We start from the raw sequence: 27968 nt of genomic DNA on the forward strand, positions 1-27968 counted from the left end.
CCTTTGAAAGGCATGAGCCAGCTTCCTTGGCATCTCCAGCTGAGGTTCTCAGTGTTCAAGGAGAAGGTGCATTTCTGCTCATACTCCGAGACGAAGAGTGTCCGGCCATCAGGGTGCACTACATAGGATATGATGCAACTAGACTTGAACGGAGCCAAGGCTGAGAGTATGGTCCAAGACCACTGCGTCTGACTGTCTTCGTTGCAGGGTGGCGGAGCGCCAAGCACACACACACTGGTGGACACTATCATGTAAAGCTCGCCGGCTACGGAAGCGAAAACAGGTTTGGGATAAACCTTCTGGCCAGCAGGGTGTGCGCAGACGGTGAGCCCCAGCGTTTGTGTGTCGAGCACAGGGAAAGCGTTGTCGGCTTCGCTGGATACTGGCATGGCAAGGATGTTGGTGCCATGCCCGCCGAAATACCACAAAAGGCCGTGAGGGGCCCTAAAGCGAATAACGGGGGGCTCTGGGAGGGGCTCCGCATATTGCTCAATGGTGTCGGCGTCAGTATCGGCGTCGAGGTCTATCTTCCGCACGCTGTATCCATTTTCCCAGTCATCCACCACGAGATAGAGATGCTGACGCGGCTGCTGCGGCAGCAGCCGCTTGGCCGTGCGGCCACATGACTGAAGCATGCACTGCCGCTTTGACATGTTGTCTTCCCCCTCTCTCCTTCGGGTCTCTGTTGTTGTGATCTTTGTGTTGCCAACAAATAGATCAACTCCTCAGAATAAGAAAACATGGACCGGCCCCTAATAAAGAAGCAAGACGAGGTTGATTCAGAAGCGGTTCGGTTTGATCGTACCCGAATTCCACTCGATCAGATCAGGAGTCCTGTCCACGTTTCAGTCCTTCTACTGGCATGCAGCCAGCGATTTGTTCCCGTCGTCCTCTTCACTCCTTTCCAAAACTGTTCACGCTCCTCTAACTCCCTTCCAAAACTGATCACGCTGCCGTGCCCTCTGCTCAAATTTCACACGCGCTGCGACTCCCTCTCCTTCATCCCCATCTCCAAACACCCTCGCCACCGCCGCCCCCGCCCCCGCCGCACCAAAGCTAGCCCTAGCTTGTTCGTCCGCTCGCGACTATGTCGTCGTCCCGCCGTCACCGGAAATTGACCAAACCCCGACGGTACGTGGAGGAACCGCCGGTCCCTGAGCCAGATCCGCAGCCGGTGCCAAAACGGCGAGCTCCTATGCCACGGCTTCGTCATTTCCCTAAAAAGGGCCACCCGACGGAAGACTACTCCGATCTGGTCGAGGCGAACGAGATCCCACCCCATCTTCCGAAACGGATATACCAGGCCATGGAGCGCCATCTGCCGCCTGCAGTCCTAGGCGCTCCCCGCGTCGACAAGCTCGCGTTCATGCAGCGCGTCCTCGCCGGCGACGTGCCCTCGCAGGAGGAGTTCGCCCGTGTAAGTCCTTACGTGTGTATCTCCGTTTGTTCTACACTTCTAGTACACTTGTTATGCACCTATGCAGTTATGCTTGAAATTAACTGGTTTGGAGATTGCACGCAGAACGAGAGCTGCATACAGTACAGGCAGCTGATCTGTTCAACATATAAGGTTTGCTTTTGATCTCTGCCGATGTGTATATATGATGGAGGTGTTCTGCACTTTTGTTATTGTTTATTTTCTATCTCCCCACCCCGTTTTCATGAGGAATTTTGCAGCCGTAATAAGCTACAAATCTACAATTAACCTAAATGGACAAGTATGACCTGCAAGAAATCATATAGTTTAAAATAGCCGGCTATCTCATTTAGCCGCGATATTTTTAGAGACTATGAAAGGCTATAGTGAGCTATTCCATTTAGCGGTTTTTCAAAAAATTGGAATATTTCAGTCATATCTTAAAAAAACTATAATTCAAACATAATTCATGATACAACTCACAAGTTTTATATAATCATACTGAAGGCAAATTTCAGAAAACAACAAAATAAAAAGAAACAAAAGAGAAATTACAAATACATGAGGTTTAGGGTTAAATTAGAATCTAATTAGGGACTAAATATGGCTATAGCCCCTATTAGCGTTTTTTTTCTTATTTAGCCTACAAATGGCTTAGCCGCAGTGGCAGGTCTCTTAAAAGGCTATAGCCAAGCTATGGCAGGTTATTTAAAACTTTGCAAGAGATACATGAACTTCGCAAGAGATACATGGTCTTTGTCTTTTCCGACATAAGAAGAAAATAAAATCATCAAAAGGATATATTACATTTTTTCAGCATATGAAAAGAGGATTTTATTAAGCATTGATAGAGTTCCAATCACAGGTAATGACCTCGGACATTTCCTTAGGGTTGTTCCTGAGCCATGAGCATACTGCCGGTGTCTCTTGAGCTCACTTATCTACCGTGAGCAGCACCATTGGCATCACGTTCAATATTCGCACAAATTGTTCGTCTCTCCCTAACTAGCTCTCTAATGGCTGAAACTTTAAGGGGATATAGACCGACTTATATATCATGCGTGCCTTCCTTTATTAACTCTAGGGCTTCAGTGCAATCCAGTCTAGTGTAATTTTCTGTGTAGTCCAATGCATCGCGCTTCAGTCCTTCTTCCAATGCTTCGGCCAGTTCAGCCTTATTGGCCGTGTATGATGTTAAATATAAATACACTGCTTAGTCTCTTTCTATCAGTTTGGATTTTTGGTTTAATTGGCTAATGCAACAATTTTTTCATGGTATCGAAGCTAAGAATTCTCAAGTTCAAAATCCTGTTCGCGTAGTATTAAAAATAAAAGAAAAAAGATTTTGCGACCTCCACCGAACCCATGTTAAAGACTAAAATAGCGTAGATGAATACATTTCCTGGTCTTTCTATCAGTTTGGACTTTTGATTCAATTGACTAATGCAACAATCTTTCATATGAGTCATCTACTTTCAGCTTCATTTCCCCTGGTATTGTCAGTGACAATTTCTTCCGGTCCGTAATTAATGTGCACAAGCTAGCTAGTGCGTGCAATTTTGTGAGAAACCACCCAATTAAAATCTAAGCAGCACCTCAACTTAATGGAGCATGCGCAAGGCAAGTTGAAAGGCATTTGTCGTGTATGCATCTGGTATTGGCGATAAATTTTGTGTCGCGTGTATTTATCTAGTTTGATGGGATCGACTCGTGGGTGAATTCCAACAGGGGCGGAAGACAAAAGTATGGGGCGTATCAGGTGGAAACGGCCAGATCCTGGAAATCTGGAAATTTTCGTTATGGGCCGTAGGATCATGTACCAGTGGTTCAGATGGTCCTGATGGTCGTTTTACAAAAAAGCGCCCGCAGCCACACTTCACAGTTTGCAGTGAGGACCTTCATAGATCTCTGTCTTGAAAAATCAGCGTCACCAGTACATGCTGTGCCTTACGTTGCTGGACTTTCCTGTGCCACTTAAATTGTTCCAGGACCATCCTGTGCCAATTGTTCTATGATCTGACAAGTTGGGCTGAAAAGATTGACCAGATTTTTCTGTGCGTGATAACGGATTTAAATATTCTATTCTGGTTAAAGTTAGGACTAGTGTTCTTGTCAAGTAAAAACGAGAACTGACTAATCAAACTGCATAATTAAATAATAATACATAACTTTCAGATAACGAAACATGTCATCAGCCATCAGGTTTTCTCTATTTCACAAACAGCATAAATCTTCAAACCAATTAAGTTAAAAGATATCAATTAAGCATCTCTATGCCTTCCGAAAGACTGAAACCACCGTCTGGAAACATGAAACATGGCATCAGCCATCAGGTGGCCAGTGTAAAGATTGCATTCATATTAGTTCTAGGAAGGGACAATTAGTACATAACTTCCAGATAATATACATATTTCTAATACTACTAGAGAACTGGTCAACTGCTATCTTGCGGCAAACTTCTGAATGCACCCGCGGAAATGCATAGTTGTGCTCCAAGTATCTGCAGATAAAATTCAAAAGGTTCCTGAGTAGACAATGAGAGGACAACAGAAAAATCTTATCAATTCCAAGAAATTATCTATGCAGAAGGTTTTGTTGTAGCCCAGAAACATTTCTGTACTAAAATTGCAGGATATTATTAATTTGCCACTGACATTTCTGTACTACATGTGTTCGCCCACTAGTAAAATAGCACTTACAGTGGTAAAGACCATTTCACTCAGGATTCAGGCACGAAAATTTCAGATAAGATGTTCTGGGCACATCGCTTTATACTTACCGATCACCTTATAATGAAGATACACCCTATATATTATTACCTTGGGTAATATACAACTATTTAGCATGCCACATGAATGTGTTGACGAGCCTTTGAATAAACGAGTTGTCATTTTAAACTTGCAAAACAAAAATGGAGACGAGTGGATACATTACCTGCATGCTACTGTGTGGATTTTGTATGACAAGTGCGCTTATCATGTGTACCCAGCTGGTGACATAAAGAACACATCCGTATTGTCTTTCCCTTCTCCTTGTCCCCAGCGACCTTGCTTTTTTTCACTCCCTTGTCCAAGTGTCCTTTAATTCTCTTGCATTTCCCAGGAGAGCGAACATCAGATGGTGGATGTATTTCAATTTGGGAAGGAATGCTACAGCCGAGGAAAGACTCAAATTCATCCTTCCTTGTTTGTTTGTCCGCTGGAACCATTTTTCTAATAGTATCCACAAGATTGGCGAGACATGTTGTAACTATGTCCATGGTTTCAACTGAGTGTGCAGCCAAGCGAATGGATTCCTCGAAGTCCTTACGTGCACTAGAAGTTTTGTTTTCCATTGCTAAATCCAGGGGGCTCTTTGCCTTCTCTTCCAAGAGGTTGCCATCTTCATCAAACATGGCTTTTTTTTTGCACAGTTTTGTCCATCTTTTCAGAATGAACTGGCTTGGAAGTTGGTCAATCCTTGCACCTCTCAAAACAAGAATAACATGACGACATGGAATACCATGAGACTTAAATAGCTTGCAGGTGCAATGAGCATCCATTGTTGCTGTGTTAAGTACTACCTCTCGAACCTTGGAAGATCGGCCATCACTAATTAATGTGGTTTTCTCCTCCCCCTCATGTCTCATACTCTCAACAACACAGTATTCACGAGCTGCGAGGATCTCTTTCTGTAATGCATCAAACACCTTGTGCGTGAAGACACTACTAGCATGCTTCTCTATTTTCCATGATGTTCGCAGCTCAGGCATTGATTGCAAATTGGCATTCTCTTCAATCAACTCATTGTGGCGTTGCTCCTCTAAGGCAGTTACAAACCTGAGCCAGAACTCGACTAATGCATACTTGTAACCAATGAAATGGCTAAAAAAACTGTTCGCACTCTCTGACCTAGAGGTGGTCCTCAGAATTCCAGCCAGATATATGTCCTTATAGTACGCAGGCACCCATGACTCACGAATTGAATACCTATCAGCAAACCAGGTGTTATCTTGCAAAGAAAAATCATTGATGAGGGCAGACCAGGCCTCCTCAAATTCTATTGCAGTTTCAGAACCCCAAACACATGAATTGAGGCGGGCATAGAAATCGTCATTGTTCCTCAAAGAAGGTTCCACCTTCTCAGGGACCTTTCGCATAATGTGCCACATGCATAGGCGATGCATAGTTGATGGAAGAACTTTGTCAATAGCCATCTTAATACTAGCAGCTTCATCTGTTATTATGAGGCTAGGCTTCTTTCCTCCCATTGCCTTCAAAAAGGTCTCAAACACCCAGATATACGACTCTGCCTTTTCATTGGAGATAAGTGCCGCACCAAGGAATATTGATTGCTTATGGTGGTTCACTCCTGTGAAAGGTGCAAATATCATATTATACTGATTGGTTGTATATGTTGAATCAAAAGAGATAACGTCTCCAAAATGTGAGTAGTTCTTCCTAGAAGTTGTATCAGCCCAAAATATGTGCACCAATCGCCCCTTCTCATCCAGCATGTAATCAAAGAAGAATGCTGGGTTGGCTTCCTTCCTCCTAGCTAGATTGTCAATGAACATCTGTGCATCTGAGGTATTTATAGCGCATTTCAAGTAGCGATGATAATTTTGAAAATCTCTCTTTGTGCAACCTACTTTGGCAAACCCACCATCTCCGACACGAAGTAAGCGGTAGGCCGCAGAGGTGCCAATGCTTGCTGTGTGGCATGTGAACAGTGAACTCTTTGCACTGTCACTAACTTCTCTATTCGATCTCAGGAATTGTTGCTTGCTAGGCGAGGCTAACTCATGTGTATGGTCCTCAAAAAATGCTGTCACAATGTATTTATTGCCTTTCCATTTTAGAGTTATCATTGCCTGGCAGTCACACCTAGTAACTTTTGTCTTGCGCTTAATCTTGGTTTGCTCTTTCTCTGATCGCCAGCCACGTCCATTGCAATAGAATCTCTTCCACACTTGTTCATTTCCAACGGTTCTACTCTGCCCTTTCCGTACAGAAAAACCAACACTATGGGCATACGACTTGTAGAAGTGCTCAGCCTCACCCAAATCTTTGAACTCCATGCCTATGGCTGGTTTTTTTGCCTCGTCACATTCAGGGGTCCAGGAGGTAATCTGAAATGTGATTATAATATCAAATGAGTATCAGTAACCACAACCATGCAAGAGATGGAACAACATATTGAAGTCTAGAGATACGCACACAAAATGGAATGCTCCTGCTGCTCGTTGGCGTACTAAAGCAATCTGATATGGTAGAGCTCGTGACAACAATGGATTCAGCATCAGCACAATCTTTTGTTTCCATAGGACACGATGACATCTCACTCTCCACGTGATCCATACAAGCTGCTATTCTTGCATACAGAAGACAACTTCAGAATGTATTACCAGAGAAAACAACAGATTTCGTTCTGCATCAATGATTTTGAATCATTTTCAGGTAAACATAATCAATCTTATAACAAATATGGAATATGTAGGAGAAAATCCAAGTTCTAGTACAGAACACAGTACAAGTAATTTATGTACTGGTAAATGTTTAGCAAATCGTGTAAGTGCAGCGTCACATGCAGCAAAAACTGCTTATGTCCTTTCTCTGAACATGTCAGCTCTATTGAAAATAAAAGCATTTCAAGCTCACCATTTTACTAAATATAGCTCAGAATTCAGAATGCAAACAATGAAACACTGAACTGATATCTAAACTGACCACATCATCATCATGACACAACCATTAAGAAAATGATGACAGTGTGGTAATATATGTTTCTCCATCTTACTTTTGTGCTAATGAAAAAAAAGTTGTACCTCTTGGAAGAGCTGAACACTACGTAGCTTCAGTTTTTTTCCAATTAAACGAGAGCACTTCTTTTACAGCCAGATTCTGAATATCTGATTGCCTATACAGTATTGGTAAAACAGACATATTCAAAAGCGTGAACTTAGGATCAGATCTTTAATGGCAACAATTATCTATCAATAAAGATTGTGATCCTGAAACAATATATGCTCAAATATTTCCCAATGTGCATGCCATAAATAAATACATGTTCTTTCTGATGCACCCACTAGATACAAAATTTCGTAAGTAGTATTAGCCAGTCCTCACATCCACTTCTTATTTCTTATTTAAAAAAATCTTCCTCCGTTAACCCCCTCCTAAATATCCAGATCAATCAAACTGGAAGACTGGCTGAGTTAAAGTTGGCTTTTAGAAGATGCATATGATTCTATCTGCTGATGAAGAATCCCCGAAGATTACCTGGAGAGCAAGGTCGAACAGGCGGAGAACTTGCAGATCTCCTTGGCAATGCGGCAGACCTCCTAATTGTCAAGGCGGCGCTCGCCCTCGTCCCATGATCGACAGCCTAACGCACATGGAGGCGAGGGGACGAGGCTACGAGGTGCGACCAAGCGAAGATCTATCTGGCACGAGATCTGGCATGCTGGACTAAGCTGGGTGGGGCACCATAGCCATGGTGCTCGCCTGCTCGATCTGAGTTGGGGAATGGGGAGCTGAGAGGTGGAGAAGAAGGGGATCTCGATGTTCTGTACTGATGTCCTATGGAATAGGGACGGGAGAGGAACAGAATAGACAAGAGGGGGTTTTCTGCAAATCGCAGGATGGTGGAAACAGAACAGGAGATCTGACCGTTCGTATCTAATCCGACGGGACGGACGCAAATTTTCAGATTTGCAGGATGTAGTTCATTTTCACATGATACGTTCCCCAATTGGAACCATGCTGAAAAGTGAAAACTGGGTGTAATTGCTTGTTAATTTATATCTTATTTTTGATGACTTGGAAGACAAAATAACATAAACATCATATATCGTTCCTTCAGCGACATCCTAGGATCTTCATAAGTTTCTAGTTGTTTGTAAAATTATGCTCAAATGTGTATCTGTATGTTAACTTTTTATTTACTTCTATAAAGTTATTTATGCAGTATCTTTCATATGATACGCATGCACTACCATTCTTTCTTATATACAACTATATACTCTATATATCCATTTACTCACGATTTTGCAGCCTCTACATGCCCAACTGTACAAAATGAATCCTCATGCTTTCTTCTTGCCATCATTTCTCCGAGCCATTCGTGGAAATACAATACAAAGTTTCAGTGATATCATCCATGAGCCGGCACCTAAAGTGTACACATTTCCCATGTTTCGACCGGCATTCTGCGAAATGCTCATGAACGAGGTGCATATGACCTATATTATCTTATTGTTCTTTACCAAACAAATATTAAAAATAAATTTGCGATGATTTACATGTTTTTAGATGTACCTCTTTATACTTGCACATTTTAGATCAACTGATTTAATCATTTTTTGTACTCATAGGTTGAAAATTTTCAAAACTGGGCACATAGAGAAAAACAAGAGATAAATGATCCAAATAACTTTCACAAGCCTAGCCGTGGAACCACTATTTCTGATATTGGAATGAAAGGGATGCTTGATGACCTCATGAAGAAGTTTATCTCACCTATTTCCAAAGGTCATATTTCGCTAGCAAAGCTTATTAATTTATTTTTTGTGAAAGGGGAAATAGTTGTACATAGATTATAAATTCCCAATGGTATTTATGCTCTAAATAAATCTACATTTAAAGGAATATATATTTTCATTTCTTCATGTTTTCTACAGTTCTTTTCCCTGAAGTGGGGGGTAGAAGTCTGGACTCTCAACATTCTTATGTTGTTTCATATGGTGGAGATGATGGCGGTGGCAGACCTGGTTGTTCATATGATGGATATGACAATGGCCTAGGTACAGAAGCAAGCATATAACCTTCTTCATCTTGTTTTTGCCAAGTATCCCTTTACCATAAAATAATTAAATGGTTGTATATGCAAAATAGCCATGCAATAATCCTGAACCTTTCTCATGTCTATATTATTATACACATGTATATATTTTGTTCTTATGATCATTGAATTATCCCAAACAAAGTGTTGTGTTAGTTTCTGACACTTGAAGATATTTCATATGAGCTACTAGTATTTCTAAATATATATGGATGATACACTAACATGGTCTATCCTATTCGGTTTCTGGCTTATGTATCTTCTAAGATAGTATTTTGGTTCCCTCTTTCGGTTGTTAAACCATAATGCTACCATCCTCCTAATCAGTATAACCAAATATATATTTGCAGATATACATGTGGAGGACTCTCATATTACACTAAATGTCTGCCTAGGCAAACAATTTACTCATGGTCAAATGTTGTTTGTTGGTAGTCGTTGTGGGACCCATGTTAATTCAGAAGCACAACCCCAGGTACTTTATTTACACAATAATCTTTCTAGTAGGTAAACTATCCATGTATTTATCCAAAACCTTAATTTGCACTACTTTTTATTATGTACGCCTCAAAATAAAAATAAGATTTAGTGTTTAGTTACTAAATAAGCCTGATCTTATACAATTTTGGTTAGAAATGGGTTACTAATATGGCTAGAATGTATGTACGCGTAATTACAAGAATGAACTTAGTTTCACAGAGATCAGATAAACGTGTTGAGGAAAGTATATTGCATTCAAACATGGCATTTATCCATCATTTACATTTACTGTATTGAAATGGAAATTGAAGTCATGGTATAAATTCTGATATGGTGCGTTAATAAAAAATATCTATATATACATAAAAGAGTAGGCTTCATGTAACACAGGCGTGTGTACCCATTGGATAGCATGCATAAACAATAATCAAGTGGCAAGGCCAGTAAGGTTACATTTAAGGAAATGTTGTCATTTACTTATATGATGTAATTATTCAGTAAGTAATCTAAACACAATATTTACACCAACAATACGTACATATTCAAACTACAGATAATCATTTGTGGGCTAAGAACTTTCCCCGAGTGGCAAGCACTAAAGGAGTAGTGCAAAATATTTATCTAGACTAGACTGTTTGTCAACATTTTCGTTATACTCATCTACATATCTCTTTCAAGCACTACGACTCGAACCTTGCACGAGAAGTGCACCAAAGCAACCTCTACTATCCACCTACTTATATTTTGATCTCATTATTGAAGGAATGACTTAAAAGTGTTAACTACATATACCACCTTCATTTTTTCTTGTCATTTAATATACATGAATCCACAAAGATGTGACATCTCAATTATTTATATTTATTTTTTCTGGTCCAGGAAATATTTATGTATTCTCATGTTGTTGGACAAGCCTTGCTATACCATGGTCGCCAGCGACATAAAGTATGCCCAACATGTGGATTTAGGGCTAACATGATCATGCAGTGCAAAAGGTACACACACATGCATCTTATTATGGAACTCTAAATATGCATACATATATTTCTAGATGTTGTGTGCATGTTCCATCTTTTTCTTTTGAAGCTTTAATTAAAAATGATTTCTTATATCAATCTTCCTAATGACCAAAGAAACACGATCCTGTTAAGCCATCTTGAAAAATGTTGTAGCATTTATCTCTAGTCATTGACGATATCTACATGCATGGGTTAACAAGAAGAATTTTAGCCTTAGTTTTCTTATGGTTGGCTATCCGCCATTGAAAAAGTAAGTATTATCTTGAATCACATCAAGCGATTGACTAAGAGTGGTAAAACTAGAATATATGTAATGCTAACAATAATATCTTCTTGTCAGTGTGTACATATGTATGTCTGGTGTGTGTCCCTTAAAGATGCTTATGATTGTGTTGGTTTTTGTAGAAGCACAAACACATACACACCCATATGTTCATTACTAATCATTGTATAATTCCACGATTATTTATTGAGTAACAATGTTACTTCATCGATATAGTTCATTGTTCAAGGAGGTGACAAAATGCAAGCTAGATTTTCCTGATTGGTGCATCGAATGCCTAAAAGAAAACAACGCGTGCAAACATAATATACCGATACCATGAGGCTGGTAATTGGTATGCTCATCCCTTAACTGATTTTTTTGTATTTTCACTCTAGAACCATCGTATTATTTTACATCTATATTATAAGTAACTTTGGTTTTTGTCAACTGCTAATTTCAGGTTCTTGTCAAAGTATGGTAATAAAGGATGGGGTCTCTAGGGATAGACCAACATGTTGTGCAATGCTTAATTAACTTTATGCAATATATGTACTCCTTGAGTTTGCTCGGCACATTTTGAAAAAAATATTGGGCATGACCATTTAATAAGTTTAGCTTGTAGTCTGTGTAGCTAATTAACAATGAGACATTGGAGGAGATGGTCATGCATTAATCCAAAATTTGTGCTAAACACTTTCCAATATTCATCCTAGCCTAGAACAAAGGTACAAAATGCTCATTTAGGACCCTTAATTTCATATCATTGTGCAATGTGGTAGACCGCTCAAAATTGTGCTGAAAAGCTTCACATGAACTACCCATGTGCGATTACCGAAATTCACACATTATTTTTTGAGTTCATATGTTGGTCACATTGTACATATTGTAAAATTTATCTCTTGTGAATACCTTGGGCGCTCCCTTCTGAAAATACTAGTTGTACTAGCTCTCTCTCCCTCCCACACCAGGCTACCAGCTACCAAGTCCCATTGAAAATTCAAGACACGACCTTATCCCTTGGTCGTTGTCGAGCTTCCCTTACTCCGCCAGATCAGCTGGCATGAACCTTCTCAACAAGGCCAGTCCATGGTGACCTCGTTAACTAAAAAACTAGCCGATACTGCCATCTCTCCTTTGCTTAGATCGATCAATGATGAAACTACTTCATCATTGTGTGTGACCACTACCGAGTACAATATGGAGGTCTCCTCCAACACTCCACATCTCATGTACAAGATATGTGGCCGAGACACTCCCTGCTCCATACGATCTGGCCCACTAGCATAAACAAGTGAGTAGAATTACGGATAACGTGGAGGCAACACATGCAACGCCAACTCAACACTCATTAGGAACCACCTACTATTACGACAACATGGACAACAACCTCGAGAGTGCGGGTCCATGTAGAGCTCCGAGGTCCGTGTTCTTTTCGGTTGATGGCAAGCTATATTTAACTCAAAATTTGTATTTTTACTCAAGAACCACCTTACTATTTTACATCTAGATTGCAACAAACATTGGTTTCTATGTCATTGGTAATTTTAGGTTCTTATCAAAGTTGGCAATAAAGGATGAGGTTTCTAGCTAGGGATCCACCAACATATTGTAGCATGCTTAATTTATTGTATCCAATATATGTGCTCCTTGAGTTTGTTTAACATATTTAAAAAAAGTTGTGGCATGCTCGTTTAATCACTTTGGCTTATTGGCTGTCTACCTAATTAATATGCATTAATCCAAAACACTGTAGACAACACTTGCCAATATCCATCCTAACCTACAACAATAGTATAAAAAGGATCATTTAGGACCCCTTAATTGCATTTAGTTTTGTTATTTTCTACACGGCCCACAACTAAGTGTAAAAAATCATATGTGAAATGCTTCACGCTAACCTGTCCATGTGCGATGTCTGAAATTCAGACTGTTTTCTGAGTCTGAACCACAACACACATTGTGAATCTTAGCCCTTGTGAATACTGTATTTTCCCATGGGAACTATATTAAAAAGGTATATAACCGTATCACTCATGGGAAACCTAGCTGTTTCTCGCTCCTAGATTGCTCTCTTCCCTTCATTTAGTCTCTTTGTCCCCGAGAGCTCTCTCTCTCTCTCTCTCTCTCTCTCTGCAGGTTGCAGATAACCAAGAACCATTGCAAAATCAAGCTGCAACCTAACGCGTTGGTCATTGTTCATCCTCCCAATCAATAATATTGTCGGGATTTTCAACAGCGTCAACACATGTCACGATGGGCCTGCATCTAGTGATGGCTTGGGGATCCGTGCACACAGCCACAAACTGACTCAGAAGTGGTGGTGTGGGTGCCACACCACCGACAAATATGTAACAATGGCGTGCTGATCACAACGCCATAATTAATGCCCGATATGGCTCATGCACCGGGCCCAGTTAACAATCGGACCACAATGGTGATGTTGCTCTTTTTACGACACCACTTGTACTAACAATGGCGTGGTAAAAGATGGTGTGTCACTAATTACATGTCCCCTATAAGCTATTATCTACTAGTGTGTGAATCCTACAATAAAATTTAACTACCCATGTGATGAGTATATTAAGAAGATCACACAAAAAAATGAAGATTAAGGTAATGAGTTGACTAACTAGAAGCGATAAGGTGCCTCTTCAAGTTTGCACAAAGAGAGAGGAGGATGTTAGTATGGTCATGGTGTGGCGACGTCTGCCAGCTGGCTCCTTTGTGGAGGTCGGATGATGTGCCTCACGAAGGTAGTGATGGTGCTTGGTGAACGGTACCCCATGCATGGTTTCTCGTCAAGGGAACAACAAGGCTATGGCAATCAATTGGTGAATTGAGGAAGGATGAGGGTTCTAGGGTGGCAACAACAAGGAATGTTACGTTTTCTCTATGTGGTAGCACAAAGGAAAAGAACATAAGGTGGAGGCAGCACTTTGTTGGCGGTTTGAGTCGACAGTCATACAGGGGATTTTTTACATGGAAAAAGGAGATAATCAATACCACATGAGAAACTACCGAAATGATAAAGTGGGCCCCACATATTTTTGGTTTCTCGACTTCACCATGTCAGTGACTGCTCGAGGAAGCTCGCTAAATTACACAATGTTCTAAAAATAACATTGGTTTTGCATTTTTTCCAAGCCATCATGTTAAGGCTTCTAAATTTTTGATGCTCCTAGTTCTATGAAGTATTAATGAATCCTGGATTGATGTTATCCTGGCTTGTCGAACTCATGGACTCAGAGTTTAAATGTTTCACTGACAATAAGCACTGGCTGTTGTAACATGATGATCTAGATTGTAGAATGTATCTGGTATTAGATGGTTGTGGCCTACTACTTTTTTTTGCCCCTATTTTCTCTGTTTTTCCCATGTTTTTTGCCCAGTTTGCTCCGACATGCATGTTTTGGCCCTGAATTACAATGATATTTCAGCAAAAATTTGCGCAGTTTTTGGTCGGTTTTTGAACTGGATTCGAATGACAATTTTCTTGTTTATCCGAATGGAAAATTAAAAGCACTCAAATTTTCTTTTTTTTACCACACCACTGGTACTAACAATGGCGTGGTAAAAGAAGGTGTTTCACTAATTACATGTCCCCTGTAAGCTATTTTCTACTAGTGTCTGAATCCTACAATAAAATTTAACTACCCATGTGATGAGTAGACTAAGAAGATCACGCAAAAACAACGGAGATTAAGGTAATGAGTTGACTAACTAGGAGTGATAAGGTGCCCCTGGAAGTCTGCATCAGAGAGAGACGAGGAGTGTAGTATGGTCATGGTGTGGCCACGTCTTCCGGCAGGCTACTACGAGGAAGTCGGACGATGTGCCTCACAAATGTTAGTGATGGTGCTTGGTGAACGGTACCCAATGAATGGCTTCTCGACAAGGGAACAAAAAGGCTATGTCAATCAATTGGTGAACTGACGGAGGATGAGGGTTCTAGGGTGGCAACAATAAGGAATGTTAGGTGGTTCCGCTATTTGGTAGCACAAAGGAAAAGAGCATAAGGTGGAGGTGGCACTTTGTTGGCGGTTTGAGAGTCGGTAGTCAAACTGGAGATTTTTACATGGAAAAAGGAGATAATCAATACCGTGTGAGAAACTACCGAAATGAGAAAGTGGGCCCCATATATTTTTGGTTTCTCGACTTCACCATGTCAGTGACCGCTCGACGAAGCTCGCTAAATTACACAATGTTTTGAAAATAACATTGGCTTATGCATTTTTCCCCAAGCCATCATCTTAAAGGCTTCTAAATTTTTGATGCTTTTCTAGCTAGTTCTATGAAGTTTGAATGACTCCTGGATTGATGTTATCCTAGCTTGTCAAACTCGTAGTCAAATGTTTCACATGCTATAAGCACTGGCTGTTGTAACATGATGATCTAGATTGCAGAATATATTTGGTATTTGATGGTTGTGACCTACTACTTTGTTTTTGCCCCTATTTTCTCTGTTTTCCCCATGTTTTTTTGCCCAGTTTGCTCCGACATGCATGTTTTGGCACCGAATTACAATAATATTTCAGTGGAAATTTGCACAGTTTTTGGTCAGTTTTTGAGCTGGATTCGAATGACAATTTTCCTGTTTAGCCGTATGGAAAACTGAAATCAATCAAATGAATGTCAATATCAGCACCCGGTGATCTTTTTTGCTGAAACTGAAAGTCGAAACCATGGATATATTATCCTACAAGGTTTGCACTTCATTTGGCGATATGATGGAGGTGTTATGCAAAATTAGATTTGTTTATTTATGATTTTCTCGCTGCTGGTGGTGACTCGTATTTCAAACTTTTGATGATGAATTTTCTGATATTTTGGTTAACTTTTGAAAACAGGAAGGAGAGCTTTGAAATATATATATATATATTTTTTTTTTGGAAATTGTGAACTTTGGAGAACTAGCTTCCAACCACCCAATTTTGAGCTTTTCAATTTATTGAACTATGATTTTGAACCAATAATCTATGAAAAAGGGAGATCGGATTGATTTTGTGCGAGAAAAATATGGGTCTATTATAGAAGTTCGCAAGGAATACAAAGCATCCCAAAAATAATAAATTTTACATTGAGATTATTGGGCCATATAACGATCACTATTGCCGCCAGAGCGAGCTACCACCGCTTCCCTACTGGAGCCAGCCTAACGTTGTTGATGATAACTAGAGAGTCTTCCTGCACGTGCCTCAAGGGACTAGCGCCCTAGAGCCGAAGTCGTCACCATTGAACCCTTGAATCGATCTAAATCTTCCAACACTAAACATTTAACACGAGTAGACTGAACAAGATTTACCACTCCATGGGAGCAATGACTAGATGGTTCTTTGTCCTCCTCAAAGCCAGAAGCGAGATCGCCATCGATGAGGTGGACGAGAAGGCGATATACCTTATTCTTGTCTAGCACAAGACCGCCATAACCACCATATCGTTGCTTCCGGTTGACCAATCTATCACTTTATAGACCTTACAATAGCGCCACACACATATCCGAGGTTCCCACCGCCTCTCATCGTCGGAGTGGCAAACTGAGGAGACTAGGACCTATCGATTCCCATTCGTAGATGGTGCAGACATGGTAGATGGCGGCGCGTAGTGTGGAACCCTAGGTTGACACCTTTCTTCTTTCGCTGGAGGAAATCGTTTCATGCGTGCTCTTGTGTGCCTATGTGGATCCCGCGACAAAATTGCGTGCGTGTTTTGCGAACTATCTGTGCGCGGGACTAGGGGAAGAGTGGAAGATGATGGACGGATCCGAAGATCAGACGGCTCACGGCTACAAGATCGTACGGTGGGGTAGGCGGAGGATGAGATCGACTTATCGTCCAGGGGACGCCCAGCGTCGCCCATTCTGAAAACAACATTGCTTTATGGGTGCATTTTTTTCCCTTCACAATATTCAATTTCAGTCGCTGGTGACGACACCCAGGCCTTTCCTTCCAGCTCGTGTATGCTCACCCGTCCCCGAAGCAAATGAAGAAAGTAGTAACGCTCGGCTCCCCTCCATTGCATTCATCACTTGTTTCCAAAAGAAAACCACAGCGCGCGATAGCATCACATTTCACACGCCAAAACGCGGGTCATCCCTCTCCTTCTCCCAAGTTCCCATCTCCATCTCCGCGGCCGGACCAAGCCCTAGCCGCCAACCGTCGCTCCCGCTCGCGCACCATGGCTCCCATTCGCCGGAACAAGAACAGATCCCACCAGAACCAGCAGGGGTTGGTGGTGCCCGATTGGCGGCCGGAGCTGAAGCTGCGTGACCACCCTGATCCGGACCACGTGCTGGAGGACTACTCCGACGTGGTGAATCCAGAGACGGACGTGCTCGCGCCTGAGATATACCAAGACATGGAGCGCCGTCTGCCACCTCAACTCCTCCAAGCTACACGCCACGAGAAGCTCTTGTTCATGCGGCGCATCATCAGAAATCACCTCCCCGCACCGGCCAAGGGAATCATGGTACGTACGCAGTCCTCCGTATGTACATGGATCTCCCGTCCGTCGTACATGCAGTTGCAAGCGATAATTAAACCGCTTGGAGATCGATCTGTTAACTGCTTTGGAAAACTAACATAAACTCCACGCATGCAGGTGGACATCATGTGGAGACAATACATCCAGAATATCCATTCGCACTATCAGGTTTGCAATTTCATTACCACCATCTTACTGCATATACTATATAGATTCGATTCATTTTGTTTCATTTATTAATCTTTATCTTCCCCTGTGTTTCTATGATGATTTTTGCATGGGTGCCAATAATCCATAGTTTAAGATAGCGGACTATTTCATTTAGCGGTGACATTTTCAGAGCCCAACAAAGGCTATAGACGGGCTAATCCATTTAGTATTTTTTCGAAAATATGGAAAAATTCAGTCTATCTTACCGAAAAGAGGAAAACTATGACTCAAACATGATTCGAGCTACAACTTATTGAACTATTCAAGGTAAACAAGTATTCATCTATTCAACTCATAAGTTTTATCGAATCATATGGAACACAAATTCGGAAAACAAGAATTAAAAAGGAGAAGAGAAGATAAATTAAGAAAACATGAGGTTTAGCGGCTAAATTAGATGCTAAATAGAGCTATAGCTGGTTATTAGCGGTTTTTCTCATTTAGCCTATAAACAGGAGGTCTCTCAAAAGATTATAGTCGGATATTTAAAGCTTTGGAACAATCCATTGGATAGCATGACGTCGTCATCAGAGTCACACAGATGCATGTTCTTTGGCTTCTGCTTCAAACTAATAATAAGAAGAAAAAGAAACTGTGATACATAGCGTGAAGCTGTGATGTCGTGTCATCTTCCGTAAGGAGAAACAAAGATCAACTAGGGAATTGTCCATATGCTTATTCCAAAAGAAGCTTCATAAGATATCTGTCCTTGAGTACTCGGATACATATATATGCATGGCTGTATGGTCTAGACCTCTATTTTATTTTTTGATCAGATGTCTTTTTTTTTACTAGAATGAAATATCATCGTAAACTTAATGTCTATGACTTCGTTTGGTATTGTTTAAAAACGTGCTCCAAAGGGCATCGATCTCTATTAAAAAATTCTTTCCTGGAATACCAATATTTAATTAGCATTATTGTTGTTGAAAATTTGAAATCATGAATAGTAATGGTCAATGTCCTTTAATCTATGAAGTGTAAAGGCATGAACCATTCTTTCTTTACACATACATCCGTCTATAAAACTATATACCCAGACAGATACATAATGCATTATCCATTAATGAACATTTTGCAGCCTCTACATCCCGAACTCTACAAAATGAACCCCGCAGCTTTCTTCTTGCCTTCGTTTCTGCGTGCCATCCGGGGAAACACTGCAGAAAGTTTCATGGATATCATTCACGAGGTCATAGCACCTTCAGTCTATGCATTTCCTATGTTGCGACCTGTATTCTGCGAGATGCTCATGGATGAGGTATATATAATAAGATGTCATGGATTGCATAGCTATCTTGCTATTCCTGATTTCTGTTACTTTTTGAATTAAAATTCCAATCGTTGTTCTAGTATTTCAAGAAGTATTGTTTCTGTACGTGTCGTGCAAATTCAACTACAAGCTGATTACAGGTAGAAAATTTTCTGAAGTGGGCGCACATAAACAAACAAAAAATAATGATGCCAAATACCTTGGACAAGCATGGTAGTGGCGTTGCTATTTCTGAAATTGGGATGAAAGGGATGCTGGATGAGCTCATGAAGAAGTTTATCTCACCCCTTTCCACATGTAATAAACTTATTTATTTATATATCTCACGGGAAATCCAACTCGGCTTTCCTCCTCACTATGTCTCAATTGCTAATTTCTTTTCTTTGCAGAAGAACACAATATTATACTGGCTAGATTTTAAGTTCCTTTGATATATTTTTATACTCCAAAGACTGCTTTTGATCTTAAATGAAATAGTATTTAAATTTCTCGATCTTGTTCTCTGCAGTTCTTTTTCCTGGAGTTGGTGGCGGGTCTTTGGACTCACAACATTCTTTTGTTGTTTCATATAGTGGAGATGACAGTGGCCTAGGTATATATGCTCCCACAAACATACAATAACTGCATAGCAATTTATTTGGCATCCTTCTTTGTGTCATATATCTTGTGGTACAAGACATAGTAGCTCCCTGTGCTTAGCATTATATGTTCATACCATGATACTAATGTTTAGAAAGGGAGTGCTATGGTAGTTCACGATATTTGAACATAATATATGGATTTTCCTTCTCCGATAAAATTTTATTTTGTAAGCATCATGTTTTAAATTTTGTATCTGACGAATGTATTGTTGCTAGCAGATAGTTACCGGTTGGACGTATTGGGTTTTTCCTCTTGGGATTTAAGATATAATTTTTTATATTTTACTATTGTGAACCATAATATTTATTTTCCCGTAAATTTAATAGTTCAAAAATATGCAGGGATGCATATGGAGGAAGGCCATGTTGTACTAAATGTCTGCTTAGAAAAAAATATTACTGGCGGGGAAATGCACTTTTGTGGTAGACGTTGTGCGAATAATGAATTCCGAAACACATGCAGAGGTACTGTATTCATCATGAGTTCTCGTACTACCTAGGTTAGTTAACTGCTAACTAGCAAAGGTGTTCATATTCTGCAAGTGCTAATGTTGGGATCACCCTTCTCCTACTTTATTTTCTTATTTAGTCCTATTTTACTACTTGGCGATCCAATGGGAGTTCTTCGCCCTGCAGGGTTATTTATAATCAGGATATTAAATTTTGCAATGGTCAATCGTTTTCATTAACAATTGAATGCTTAGATTTATGACTACTGGTGGAAAAAGGGCCTTTGGTCGCGGTTCGCAACTGCCATTAGTCGCGGTTGCGCAACCGCGACCAAATTAGCGCGACTAAAGGCCCCCCTTTAGTCGCGGTTGCTTACGAACCGCGACTAAAGGCCCTTCCACGTGGGCGCCAGGCGACCGTCGGGGCGGAGGACCTTTAGTCGCGGTTCTTCTGGCCAACCGCGACTAAAGGCCGCCGCAGGTTTAGGGTTTTAGGCCCCCCCTAAACCTGCCCCCCCTAAACATATTTTCTGTTTAATTTGTATATTGTTTTATTTCTTTTGTGCTTTTGTTATCACCAGATTTTGGTCAAATCAGGAGGTGGGCCGTAAGATAGATGGGCTTGGAAGATTACACGTGGAAGATCTCTGAAGCGGCCTTGCACGAGGAGTTTGGGCTGGATTGCCCGTGTATCTTTAATTATGGTAGATTGTATCTTAGATTAAAAGTTAGAGTTTGTATCGTGCACGGTGGGGATTATTCCCACGTTAGAAAGTCCCCTGGACTATAAATATGTATCTAGGGTTTATGGAATAAACAACAACCAACGTTCAACCAAACAAATCAATCTCGGCGCATCGCCAACTCCTTCGTCTCGAGGGTTTCTACCGGTAAGCGACATGCTGCCTAGATCGCATCTTGCGATCTAGGCAGCACAAGCTCCACGTTGTTCATGCGTTGCTCGTACTGAAGCCTTGTTGATGGCGAGCAACGTAGTTATCATAGATGTGTTAGGGTTAGCATAGTTCTTCGCATAACATGCTATCGTAGTGCAACCCATGCATGTCTAGCCGCCCTCACACCTATCTTAGGTGTGGGGGCGGCACCCCGCTTGATCATGGTTTAGTAGATCTGATCCGTTACGATTGCTCCTTGTTCTACAAGGATTAGTTTAATATCTGCAATAGTTAGGCCTTACAAAGGGGTGGAGGATCCAGCGGCACGTAGGGTGTCGTTCGCTAGCCCTAAACAGGATGTTCCGGGGATCAACCTCGTGTTGGTTTTTAGGCCTTGTTTAGGATCGGCTTACGATCACCGTGCGTGGCCGCGAGGCCCAACCGTGAGTAGGATGATCCGATTATGCGGTGAAAACCCTAAATCGTCGTAGATCTCATTAGCTTTATCTTGATCAAGCAGGACCACCATATATTCGTGCACCCCGTACGAATCATGGGTGGATCGGCTCCTTGAGCCGATTCACAGGATAACCTGAGAGCCGATCGAGGCTCGTATTTAATGTTTACGTGTATGCCATGCAGGAAACTAAGCGAGGCATCTCCATCACCTTCCTGACCAGGTATAGGTCAGGTGGCACGCCCTTGCAATCAGCATCGGACGTGTGACCAGAAGGCTTTGCGGGCCGTCGCTCGGAGGGACCTCAGCCAGCCGCAGCTCTAGGTTGTTCCCGGCTCTACCGTGTTGACCGTCGCTGCCCGCCGGTGGGTTTTGACAGTCAACACATTCTGGCACGCCCGGTGGGACCAGTTTCTACATCAGCCACATCGCCATCTACATCTGAGATGGCGGACGGCACGCCAGTCACCTACGAGGAGCTGCCCGACAAGCTCAAGAAGAGGTATGACGAGATCAAAGTCACCCTCGAAGCCGACCTCATCGGCTCTTTTCAGAGAACCCGTTCACATGGCATCAGATGGAAGGGGTTCTCACCTGAAGGTGCACTCGATGGGATAGACCTCTCTGCCCCGTCAGAAGAACGCACCAGGTCCCTGCGGCAGGAGATCAACTACTTGGTGGCTCACTCGCTACACCGCCACTCTGAGAACCTGGTCAACACATTGGAGCGTGTCGCTCTTCGCGTGATCCAGGAGATCATGAGGCACCAATACTCGCCGTCAGGACCAGCTCTCGGGACGCATCAAGGAGAGTTGCCACTCCAGTCCCGTCCACCGCTGCCATTTGCGTTGGCAGCGCCAGAGGTGCCGGCTTCACCGGCATTCGTCGTCTACAAGATCGGTGGTGACCCTAGTGACTACCAGTACTTGCCAGAGGCGCCTAAGGAGATCCCTCACGGGTACACGTGCACGTATGTGCCAGATTGTGGTAACTGGGCACTCACAAACCAGGCCACAACATCAGGGACTTCTGGGAAAACAGTAGGGACGTCAGCGACAGAGCTTGAGAAGCAGACGTGGCTAACTAAGTACGCCACCCCGACGAACCTCCAGAGCTCAGCTCCTGCAGTTGGCTCAGAGCTGGAAAAGTAAACATGGCTGGCTAAGTACGCCACCCCGGCGAATCTTCAGAGTTCAACTCCTGCAGCCAGCACAGCGGATCAGATCAGTACCATACTGAGAGACCAGTTCGGCATGGTGCCGAAAAGGAGGGCAATCGGCTATTCCAAGCCGTACCCCGACGACTACGAGATGATCCCGCTGCCACCTAAATATCGGCTCCCTGATTTCTCCAAATTCAGTGGATCAGATGGTTCCAGCTCCATCGAGCACGTCGGCCGATATTTGGCGCAACTAGGACCGGCTTCAGTGTCGGATCAACTACGCGTGAGGCTCTTCTCACAGTCCCTCACGGGATCGGCTTTTGGATGGTACACCTCTTTGCCACCAGACTCCATCCGGACTTGGAAGCAGTTGGAAGAGCAATTCCATATGCAGTACCATTCAGAGGCTTCCGAGTCTGGCATTGCCGATCTAGCACAACTACGTCAGAAGCGCGGAGAAACTGTGACAGAATACATCCAGCGCTTCAGGAATCTTAGGAACCGATGTTATTCGGTTCGTATAACTGAAAAAGAAGTCGAGTTGGCCGTAGCAGGCCTTGCAACACAGCTCAAGGACATGGCCTCCCAAGCAGATTAACCCTCACTCGCGCACATGGTTCAGAAACTGTCAGCAGATGAACAGCGCCGCCCGGACTGTACCAAGACAAGTTCAAGCGTGCGATAGTCCTGGTCGATGCGAGAGGAAGACGAAGTTCTGCGGGAGACCAAGAGGTAACGATGGCTGAATGGACTCGGGAGGAACCCCGTGTCCTGCAAATGGGTAACGCCACCATGCCCACCCAGGGGATTTGATTTTGACGTGACCAAGACTGAGCAAATCTTCGACCTCTGCTCAAGGAGAAGCGATTGACGATTCTGAAGGTCTCAAATTCCCCACGGTGCAAGAGCTGAACGGAAAGCCATACTGCAAATGGCACAACTCGCTCTCCCATGCCACCAACGACTGCAGGGTATGGCGTCAGCACATCCAAGCGGCGATAGAAAAAGGGCGTCTAATTTTCAACCAGTACACCATGAAGGTCGACACCCAGCCCTTTCCCGCCGTTAACATGGTGGAGTGCACTTACCCTGAAGGTTGCCAGCCAGGATCCTCGTTCAGCATCAACATGGTAGGACCTGGGAATCACTCTGGCAAAGATGGAGATGAGGGCAGCTGCTCTCGTAGCAAGGACACAGAGGAGGCCGCTCCACGCGATCGGCTCCATCATGATGGCAAGCGCTACGTCACAGAGGGAGAAGTGAAGAACATAAGATATCAGCGACCCCTCTCTGATCACCTCCTCAACAAATATGTGAGTCAGTATGACCAACGCCGACGATCCAGCTATGATGATGAAGGAGATCGTCTGGCTAGAGAAGCCAGAAGACATCGTCGGCACGATCGCGATGAGGAGGAGCACGAGCGCCGTGCCACGGAAAAATCAAGGGAGCAAGATGACAACGCCAGGCACTGGGACTGCCCCTTCTTCAGACACTGCTGGGATTCAGGAATGAGCCGATTGTCCACAATCGGCAATTGCCCAGAATGCAACCAGAAAAAGAAGGAGGCAGCCAACGTGTCTGTGTTCAGGCGCTTAGGGCCTCTCCCACCACAAAGCAAACGTGCTGAGTCCCCTCGGTGGGCAGATCTCGAGGATTCCGAAGACGAGGGACAAGAAGAAGAAGAAGACAGGTACCACCGTCCAAGGTGGTGCCCTGATGGACTCAGCCGTTCACAAAAGCGCAGGGTTCAACGATTGCGCGGTCTGGAAGAAGCCGAAAGGTTATACTTGCATACTTTAAGGAAGACACGACCTGATCTGGCTGCGAAAGTTCAGCGGACCCTGGATGAAGAGGGTTGTCCACGGAAAATGGAGTGGCGCCCCAAGCAAAGGAAAGCCGATGATGAAACATCGGCTGGTACGAACATGGTGCTCGTCCTTCCGACGGAACTTAGTGCCCCACGATTCTACGATGCACTCAAGGTGGACGACAGCAGGCGCATCAAATCAGAGGTTGGGCTGGTTTTATCCACCAGCCTGACCGAGTAGCAAGATTAAACCAATGAGCAAACGGGGTGAGGCTGATCCTTGTGATCGGCCCCATAAATTATGAAGGAACATTACAGAACCTTCAGTCAGCGCTCCAATGGATATGGAGGCCGATTCCAGCAATCGGCCAAAATTATCTTCTCCACGAGTTCTGCTTGTGTTCAGCAACGATCCACTGGGCAGCGGCCACGTCGGCAGATGAAAGTCAGCACGAATCCTTACGGAGCCGACGTGCAAGTACAGTGCCCTGGCTAACCATAGAAGCCGATATCTGCAGTCATTTGGCAGATTCGGCTCGGGGGGCATACAGTCAGATGAACATGTGCAGATAAACGTGTGTAAACATGCGTGCAGTGGAACATTGGGGGCCGATTAAGAAAAATCGGCCAAATAAAATTTTTTTTTGCGCAAGAAGCGAAGCCGATGCGCAGCCATCGACTCTAGTACAGTTACACAAGACCAAGACCTACTGGCTATATGCTCAAAGTTTACATCAACATCGACGTTCAGTAGAAGAAAGCTGATCAGCGACCTGTGCATCCTCGCTTGTATTCTCGCCTTGATTAAGGCTCGGGGGGCAGTTAACTTGGTAGATGCTCTGATTTGGGAGCCGATTGGAGTCACATCGACTGGCCCTGCATTATGATCTTCTCTGAAGTAGTAAGGTGTTGCAGAAGAAGACTACTGAAGCTATGGAGAGGAATCGGGAAAGGAGGCCGTCGGCTTTTACAGGTTTTGGACTGTCCTGTCGCTGCAAGAGAAGGAAAGGGACTGGATTCTCAAAATAGCCGATGAGTAGTCATCGGCTAAGGGATTGCGAAAAATTATGGTCAGATATCAAATCGCAGTCTGAAATTGAGAAGTGCTTGACCGACGGGCTAATCGGCATGTGAGTCCGGCTTCACGGGCGTCCAAAAGAAAAGAAATCCGATACGTTGCTATCGGTCTTGGCATGACAGGCGGAAGGAATGAAATTGGAATAATTGAAGGATGAATTGAAAGAACAATTTCATTAATTCAAAGGAGCGGCTTTACAAGAAAGAGCCGATGGCTCTCAAAAGAGGGATCTGGTGCCTAGTGCACTGCTACTACTAGTCCTATTCTACTAGTCGTCGCTGTCCTCGTCATCACCGCCGTCGATGTCGTCGGCGCTGCTCTCAGGAAGCTCCTCGTCGCTGCTGCCCCAGCCCTTGGCCGGAGCCTCGTCCTCCTCATCATCATCATCATCCTCGCTGTCCGCCCAGGAGCGGAAGCGTTTCGTCGGCGGGTACCCAGCGGAAGAGGAAGATTCATCTTCCTCCTCCTCTTCTCCTTCTTCGTCGTCATCTTCGTCCTCGCTGTCCGCCCACATACGGGAGCGCTTCTTCGGCGGGAGCTTGGCGGAGGGGGAGGCCTTGGCCTTCGCTACTTCTCCTTCTTTCTTCTCATTGTCGGAGGAGAGGGGGTTCACCTCGGAGTGAAGGTTGTCCTCGTTCTTCCTCTTCGGTGAGGATTGGAGGGGGAGGCCTGAGAGGGAAGAGGAAGAGGAAGACATTGCTACAGGAGGAGGGGGTTTTTTGGGTGCCGATGACTGGAACAGAGGAAGGGGATAAAGAGAGCTAATCAATCGGCACAGTTAAATAATGGGAAGCCTGGTGGAAATTTAATGCCATCGCAGTTTTCGAGGAAGTGATGCCAAAGTTATCAAATTTTGCAGAGAAGCTAGAAAGACAAGGCATCATGATGAGAATACTGCGACAGGTCTGCTCTGCCACGACATGACCCTTCGAAGGAAAAACAGAGTGGTTTTGAAATTATCATTGCCAAAACCAGGGGGGCATGTGTTATCACCAGATTTTGGTCAAATCAGGAGGTGGGCCGTAAGAGAGATGGGCTTGGAAGATTACACGTGGAAGATCTCTGAAGCGGCCTTGCACGAGGAGTTTGGGCTGGATTGCCCGTGTATCTTTAATTATGGTAGATTGTATCTTAGATTAAAAGTTAGAGTTTGTATCGTGCACGGTGGGGATTATTCCCACGTTAGAAAGTCCCCTGGACTATAAATATGTATCTAGGGTTTATGGAATAAACAACAACCAACGTTCAACCAAACAAATCAATCTCGGCGCATCGCCAACTCCTTCGTCTCGAGGGTTTCTACCGGTAAGCGACATGCTGCCTAGATCGCATCTTGCGATCTAGGCAGCACAAGCTCCACGTTGTTCATGCGTTGCTCGTACTGAAGCCTTGTTGATGGCGAGCAACGTAGTTATCATAGATGTGTTAGGGTTAGCATAGTTCTTCGCATAACATGCTATCGTAGTGCAACCCTTGCATGTCTAGCCGCCCTCACACCTATCTTAGGTGTGGGGGCGGCACCCCGCTTGATCATGGTTTAGTAGATCTGATCCGTTACGATTGCTCCTTGTTCTACAAGGATTAGTTTAATATCTGCAATAGTTAGGCCTTACAAAGGGGTGGAGGATCCAGCGGCACGTAGGGTGTCGTTCGCTAGCCCTAAACAGGATGTTCCGGGGATCAACCTCGTGTTGGTTTTTAGGCCTTGTTTAGGATCGGCTTACGATCACCGTGCGTGGCCGCGAGGCCCAACCGTGAGTAGGATGATCCGATTATGCGGTGAAAACCCTAAATTGTCGTAGATCTCATTAGCTTTATCTTGATCAAGCAGGACCACCATATATTCGTGCACCCCGTACGAATCATGGGTGGATCGGCTCCTTGAGCCGATTCACAGGATAACCTGAGAGCCGATCGAGGCTCGTATTTAATGTTTACGTGTATGCCATGCAGGAAACTAAGCGAGGCATCTCCATCACCTTCCTGACCAGGTATAGGTCAGGTGGCACGCCCTTGCAATCAGCATCGGACGTGTGACCAGAAGGCTTTGCGGGCCGTCGCTCGGAGGGACCTCAGCCAGCCGCAGCTCTAGGTTGTTCCCGGCTCTACCGTGTTGACCGTCGCTGCCCGCCGGTGGGTTTTGACAGTCAACAGCTTTATTGTAATTTTGAAGGAGTTTCACATATTCTACGGTACTACATATATACATGCATATGAATGTACAATTTCAAACAAATTTGAAATTAGAATCAAAAAGAATTCAAGAGGAATATACAATATATATTCAATATCATCGGATGACCATATACAAGTTTGAACAAGTTTCCATACATAATTTAATGCATGTATAGTTCTACGTCCTCGCAATGGTGTTCTCCTTTAGGATCGAGGACTTCCCTCCTGAACCATCCAGCTAGTTCCTCTTGAAGTGGTCGGAAGCGAGCTACTGGACTAAGCATCATCCGGAGGTTATTCCTCTGAGCATTGAGATCACTCGGAACGCGCTCAGA

General features: G+C 43.5%; 3 protein-coding genes across 10 annotated transcripts; 2 read left to right on the top strand and 1 right to left on the bottom strand.

Moving 5' to 3' along the window:
* Positions 1 to 3603: 3603 nt before the first annotated feature.
* On the bottom strand, positions 3604 to 7986 carry LOC127341630 (protein FAR1-RELATED SEQUENCE 5). 8 transcript variants are annotated; one of them, XM_051367498.2, is made up of 5 exons: positions 7678 to 7986; positions 7224 to 7315; positions 6616 to 6761; positions 4352 to 6527; positions 3604 to 3917 (listed from the first exon to the last, which is right to left on the bottom strand). In XM_051367498.2, the coding sequence occupies exons 3-4, from the start codon at positions 6754 to 6756 to the stop codon at positions 4359 to 4361; spliced, it is 2310 nt and encodes a 769-aa protein (XP_051223458.1). In that variant the 5' UTR covers positions 6757 to 6761; positions 7224 to 7315; positions 7678 to 7986; the 3' UTR covers positions 3604 to 3917; positions 4352 to 4358. The 8 variants fall into 8 exon arrangements, 7 of the variants coding, with proteins under 7 accessions (XP_051223458.1, XP_051223459.1, XP_051223462.1 ...); XM_051367499.2 differs by having other exon boundaries at positions 6616 to 6764; XM_051367502.2 differs by having other exon boundaries at positions 6616 to 6769.
* A 171-nt stretch (positions 7987 to 8157) lies between these two features.
* LOC127341632 (2-oxoglutarate and iron-dependent oxygenase domain-containing protein CP2-like) lies at positions 8158 to 10325 on the top strand. Its single transcript, XM_071827217.1, has 6 exons — positions 8158 to 8178; positions 8452 to 8628; positions 8772 to 8928; positions 9078 to 9200; positions 9589 to 9713; positions 10272 to 10325. The coding sequence occupies exons 1-6, from the start codon at positions 8158 to 8160 to the stop codon at positions 10323 to 10325; spliced, it is 657 nt and encodes a 218-aa protein (XP_071683318.1).
* A 6851-nt stretch (positions 10326 to 17176) lies between these two features.
* Positions 17177 to 19557, top strand: LOC139837905 (2-oxoglutarate and iron-dependent oxygenase domain-containing protein CP2-like). The gene is made up of 4 exons (XM_071827218.1): positions 17177 to 17467; positions 17600 to 17650; positions 18774 to 18953; positions 19474 to 19557. The coding sequence occupies exons 1-4, from the start codon at positions 17177 to 17179 to the stop codon at positions 19555 to 19557; spliced, it is 606 nt and encodes a 201-aa protein (XP_071683319.1).
* Positions 19558 to 27968: the final 8411 nt, after the last annotated feature.

The sequence above is a fragment of the Lolium perenne genome, chromosome 3 (genome assembly GCF_019359855.2).
Source record: "Lolium perenne isolate Kyuss_39 chromosome 3, Kyuss_2.0, whole genome shotgun sequence".
Lineage (NCBI taxonomy): Eukaryota > Viridiplantae > Streptophyta > Magnoliopsida > Poales > Poaceae > Lolium > Lolium perenne.

Excerpts from the sequence above, each read along its gene's own strand:
- LOC127341632 (XM_071827217.1), top strand. The coding sequence starts at position 8,158 with ATGCTGAAAAGTGAAAACTGG. Across the intron at positions 8,929-9,077 it reads TATCTCACCTATTTCCAAAG|TTCTTTTCCCTGAAGTGGGG; the intron begins GTCATATTTCGC and ends TGTTTTCTACAG. Across the intron at positions 9,714-10,271 it reads ATTCAGAAGCACAACCCCAG|ATAATCATTTGTGGGCTAAG; the intron begins GTACTTTATTTA and ends TTCAAACTACAG.
- LOC139837905 (XM_071827218.1), top strand. The coding sequence starts at position 17,177 with ATGGCTCCCATTCGCCGGAACAAGAACAGATCCCACCAGAACCAGCAG. Across the intron at positions 17,468-17,599 it reads CACCGGCCAAGGGAATCATG|GTGGACATCATGTGGAGACA; the intron begins GTACGTACGCAG and ends CCACGCATGCAG. Across the intron at positions 18,954-19,473 it reads GCGAGATGCTCATGGATGAG|TTCTTTTTCCTGGAGTTGGT; the intron begins GTATATATAATA and ends TGTTCTCTGCAG.
- LOC127341630 (XM_051367504.2), bottom strand. The coding sequence starts at position 6,756 with ATGGATCACGTGGAGAGTGAGATGTCATCGTGTCCTATGGAAACAAAA. Across the intron at positions 6,528-6,615 it reads GCAGGAGCATTCCATTTTGT|ATTACCTCCTGGACCCCTGA; the intron begins GTGCGTATCTCT and ends ATCACATTTCAG.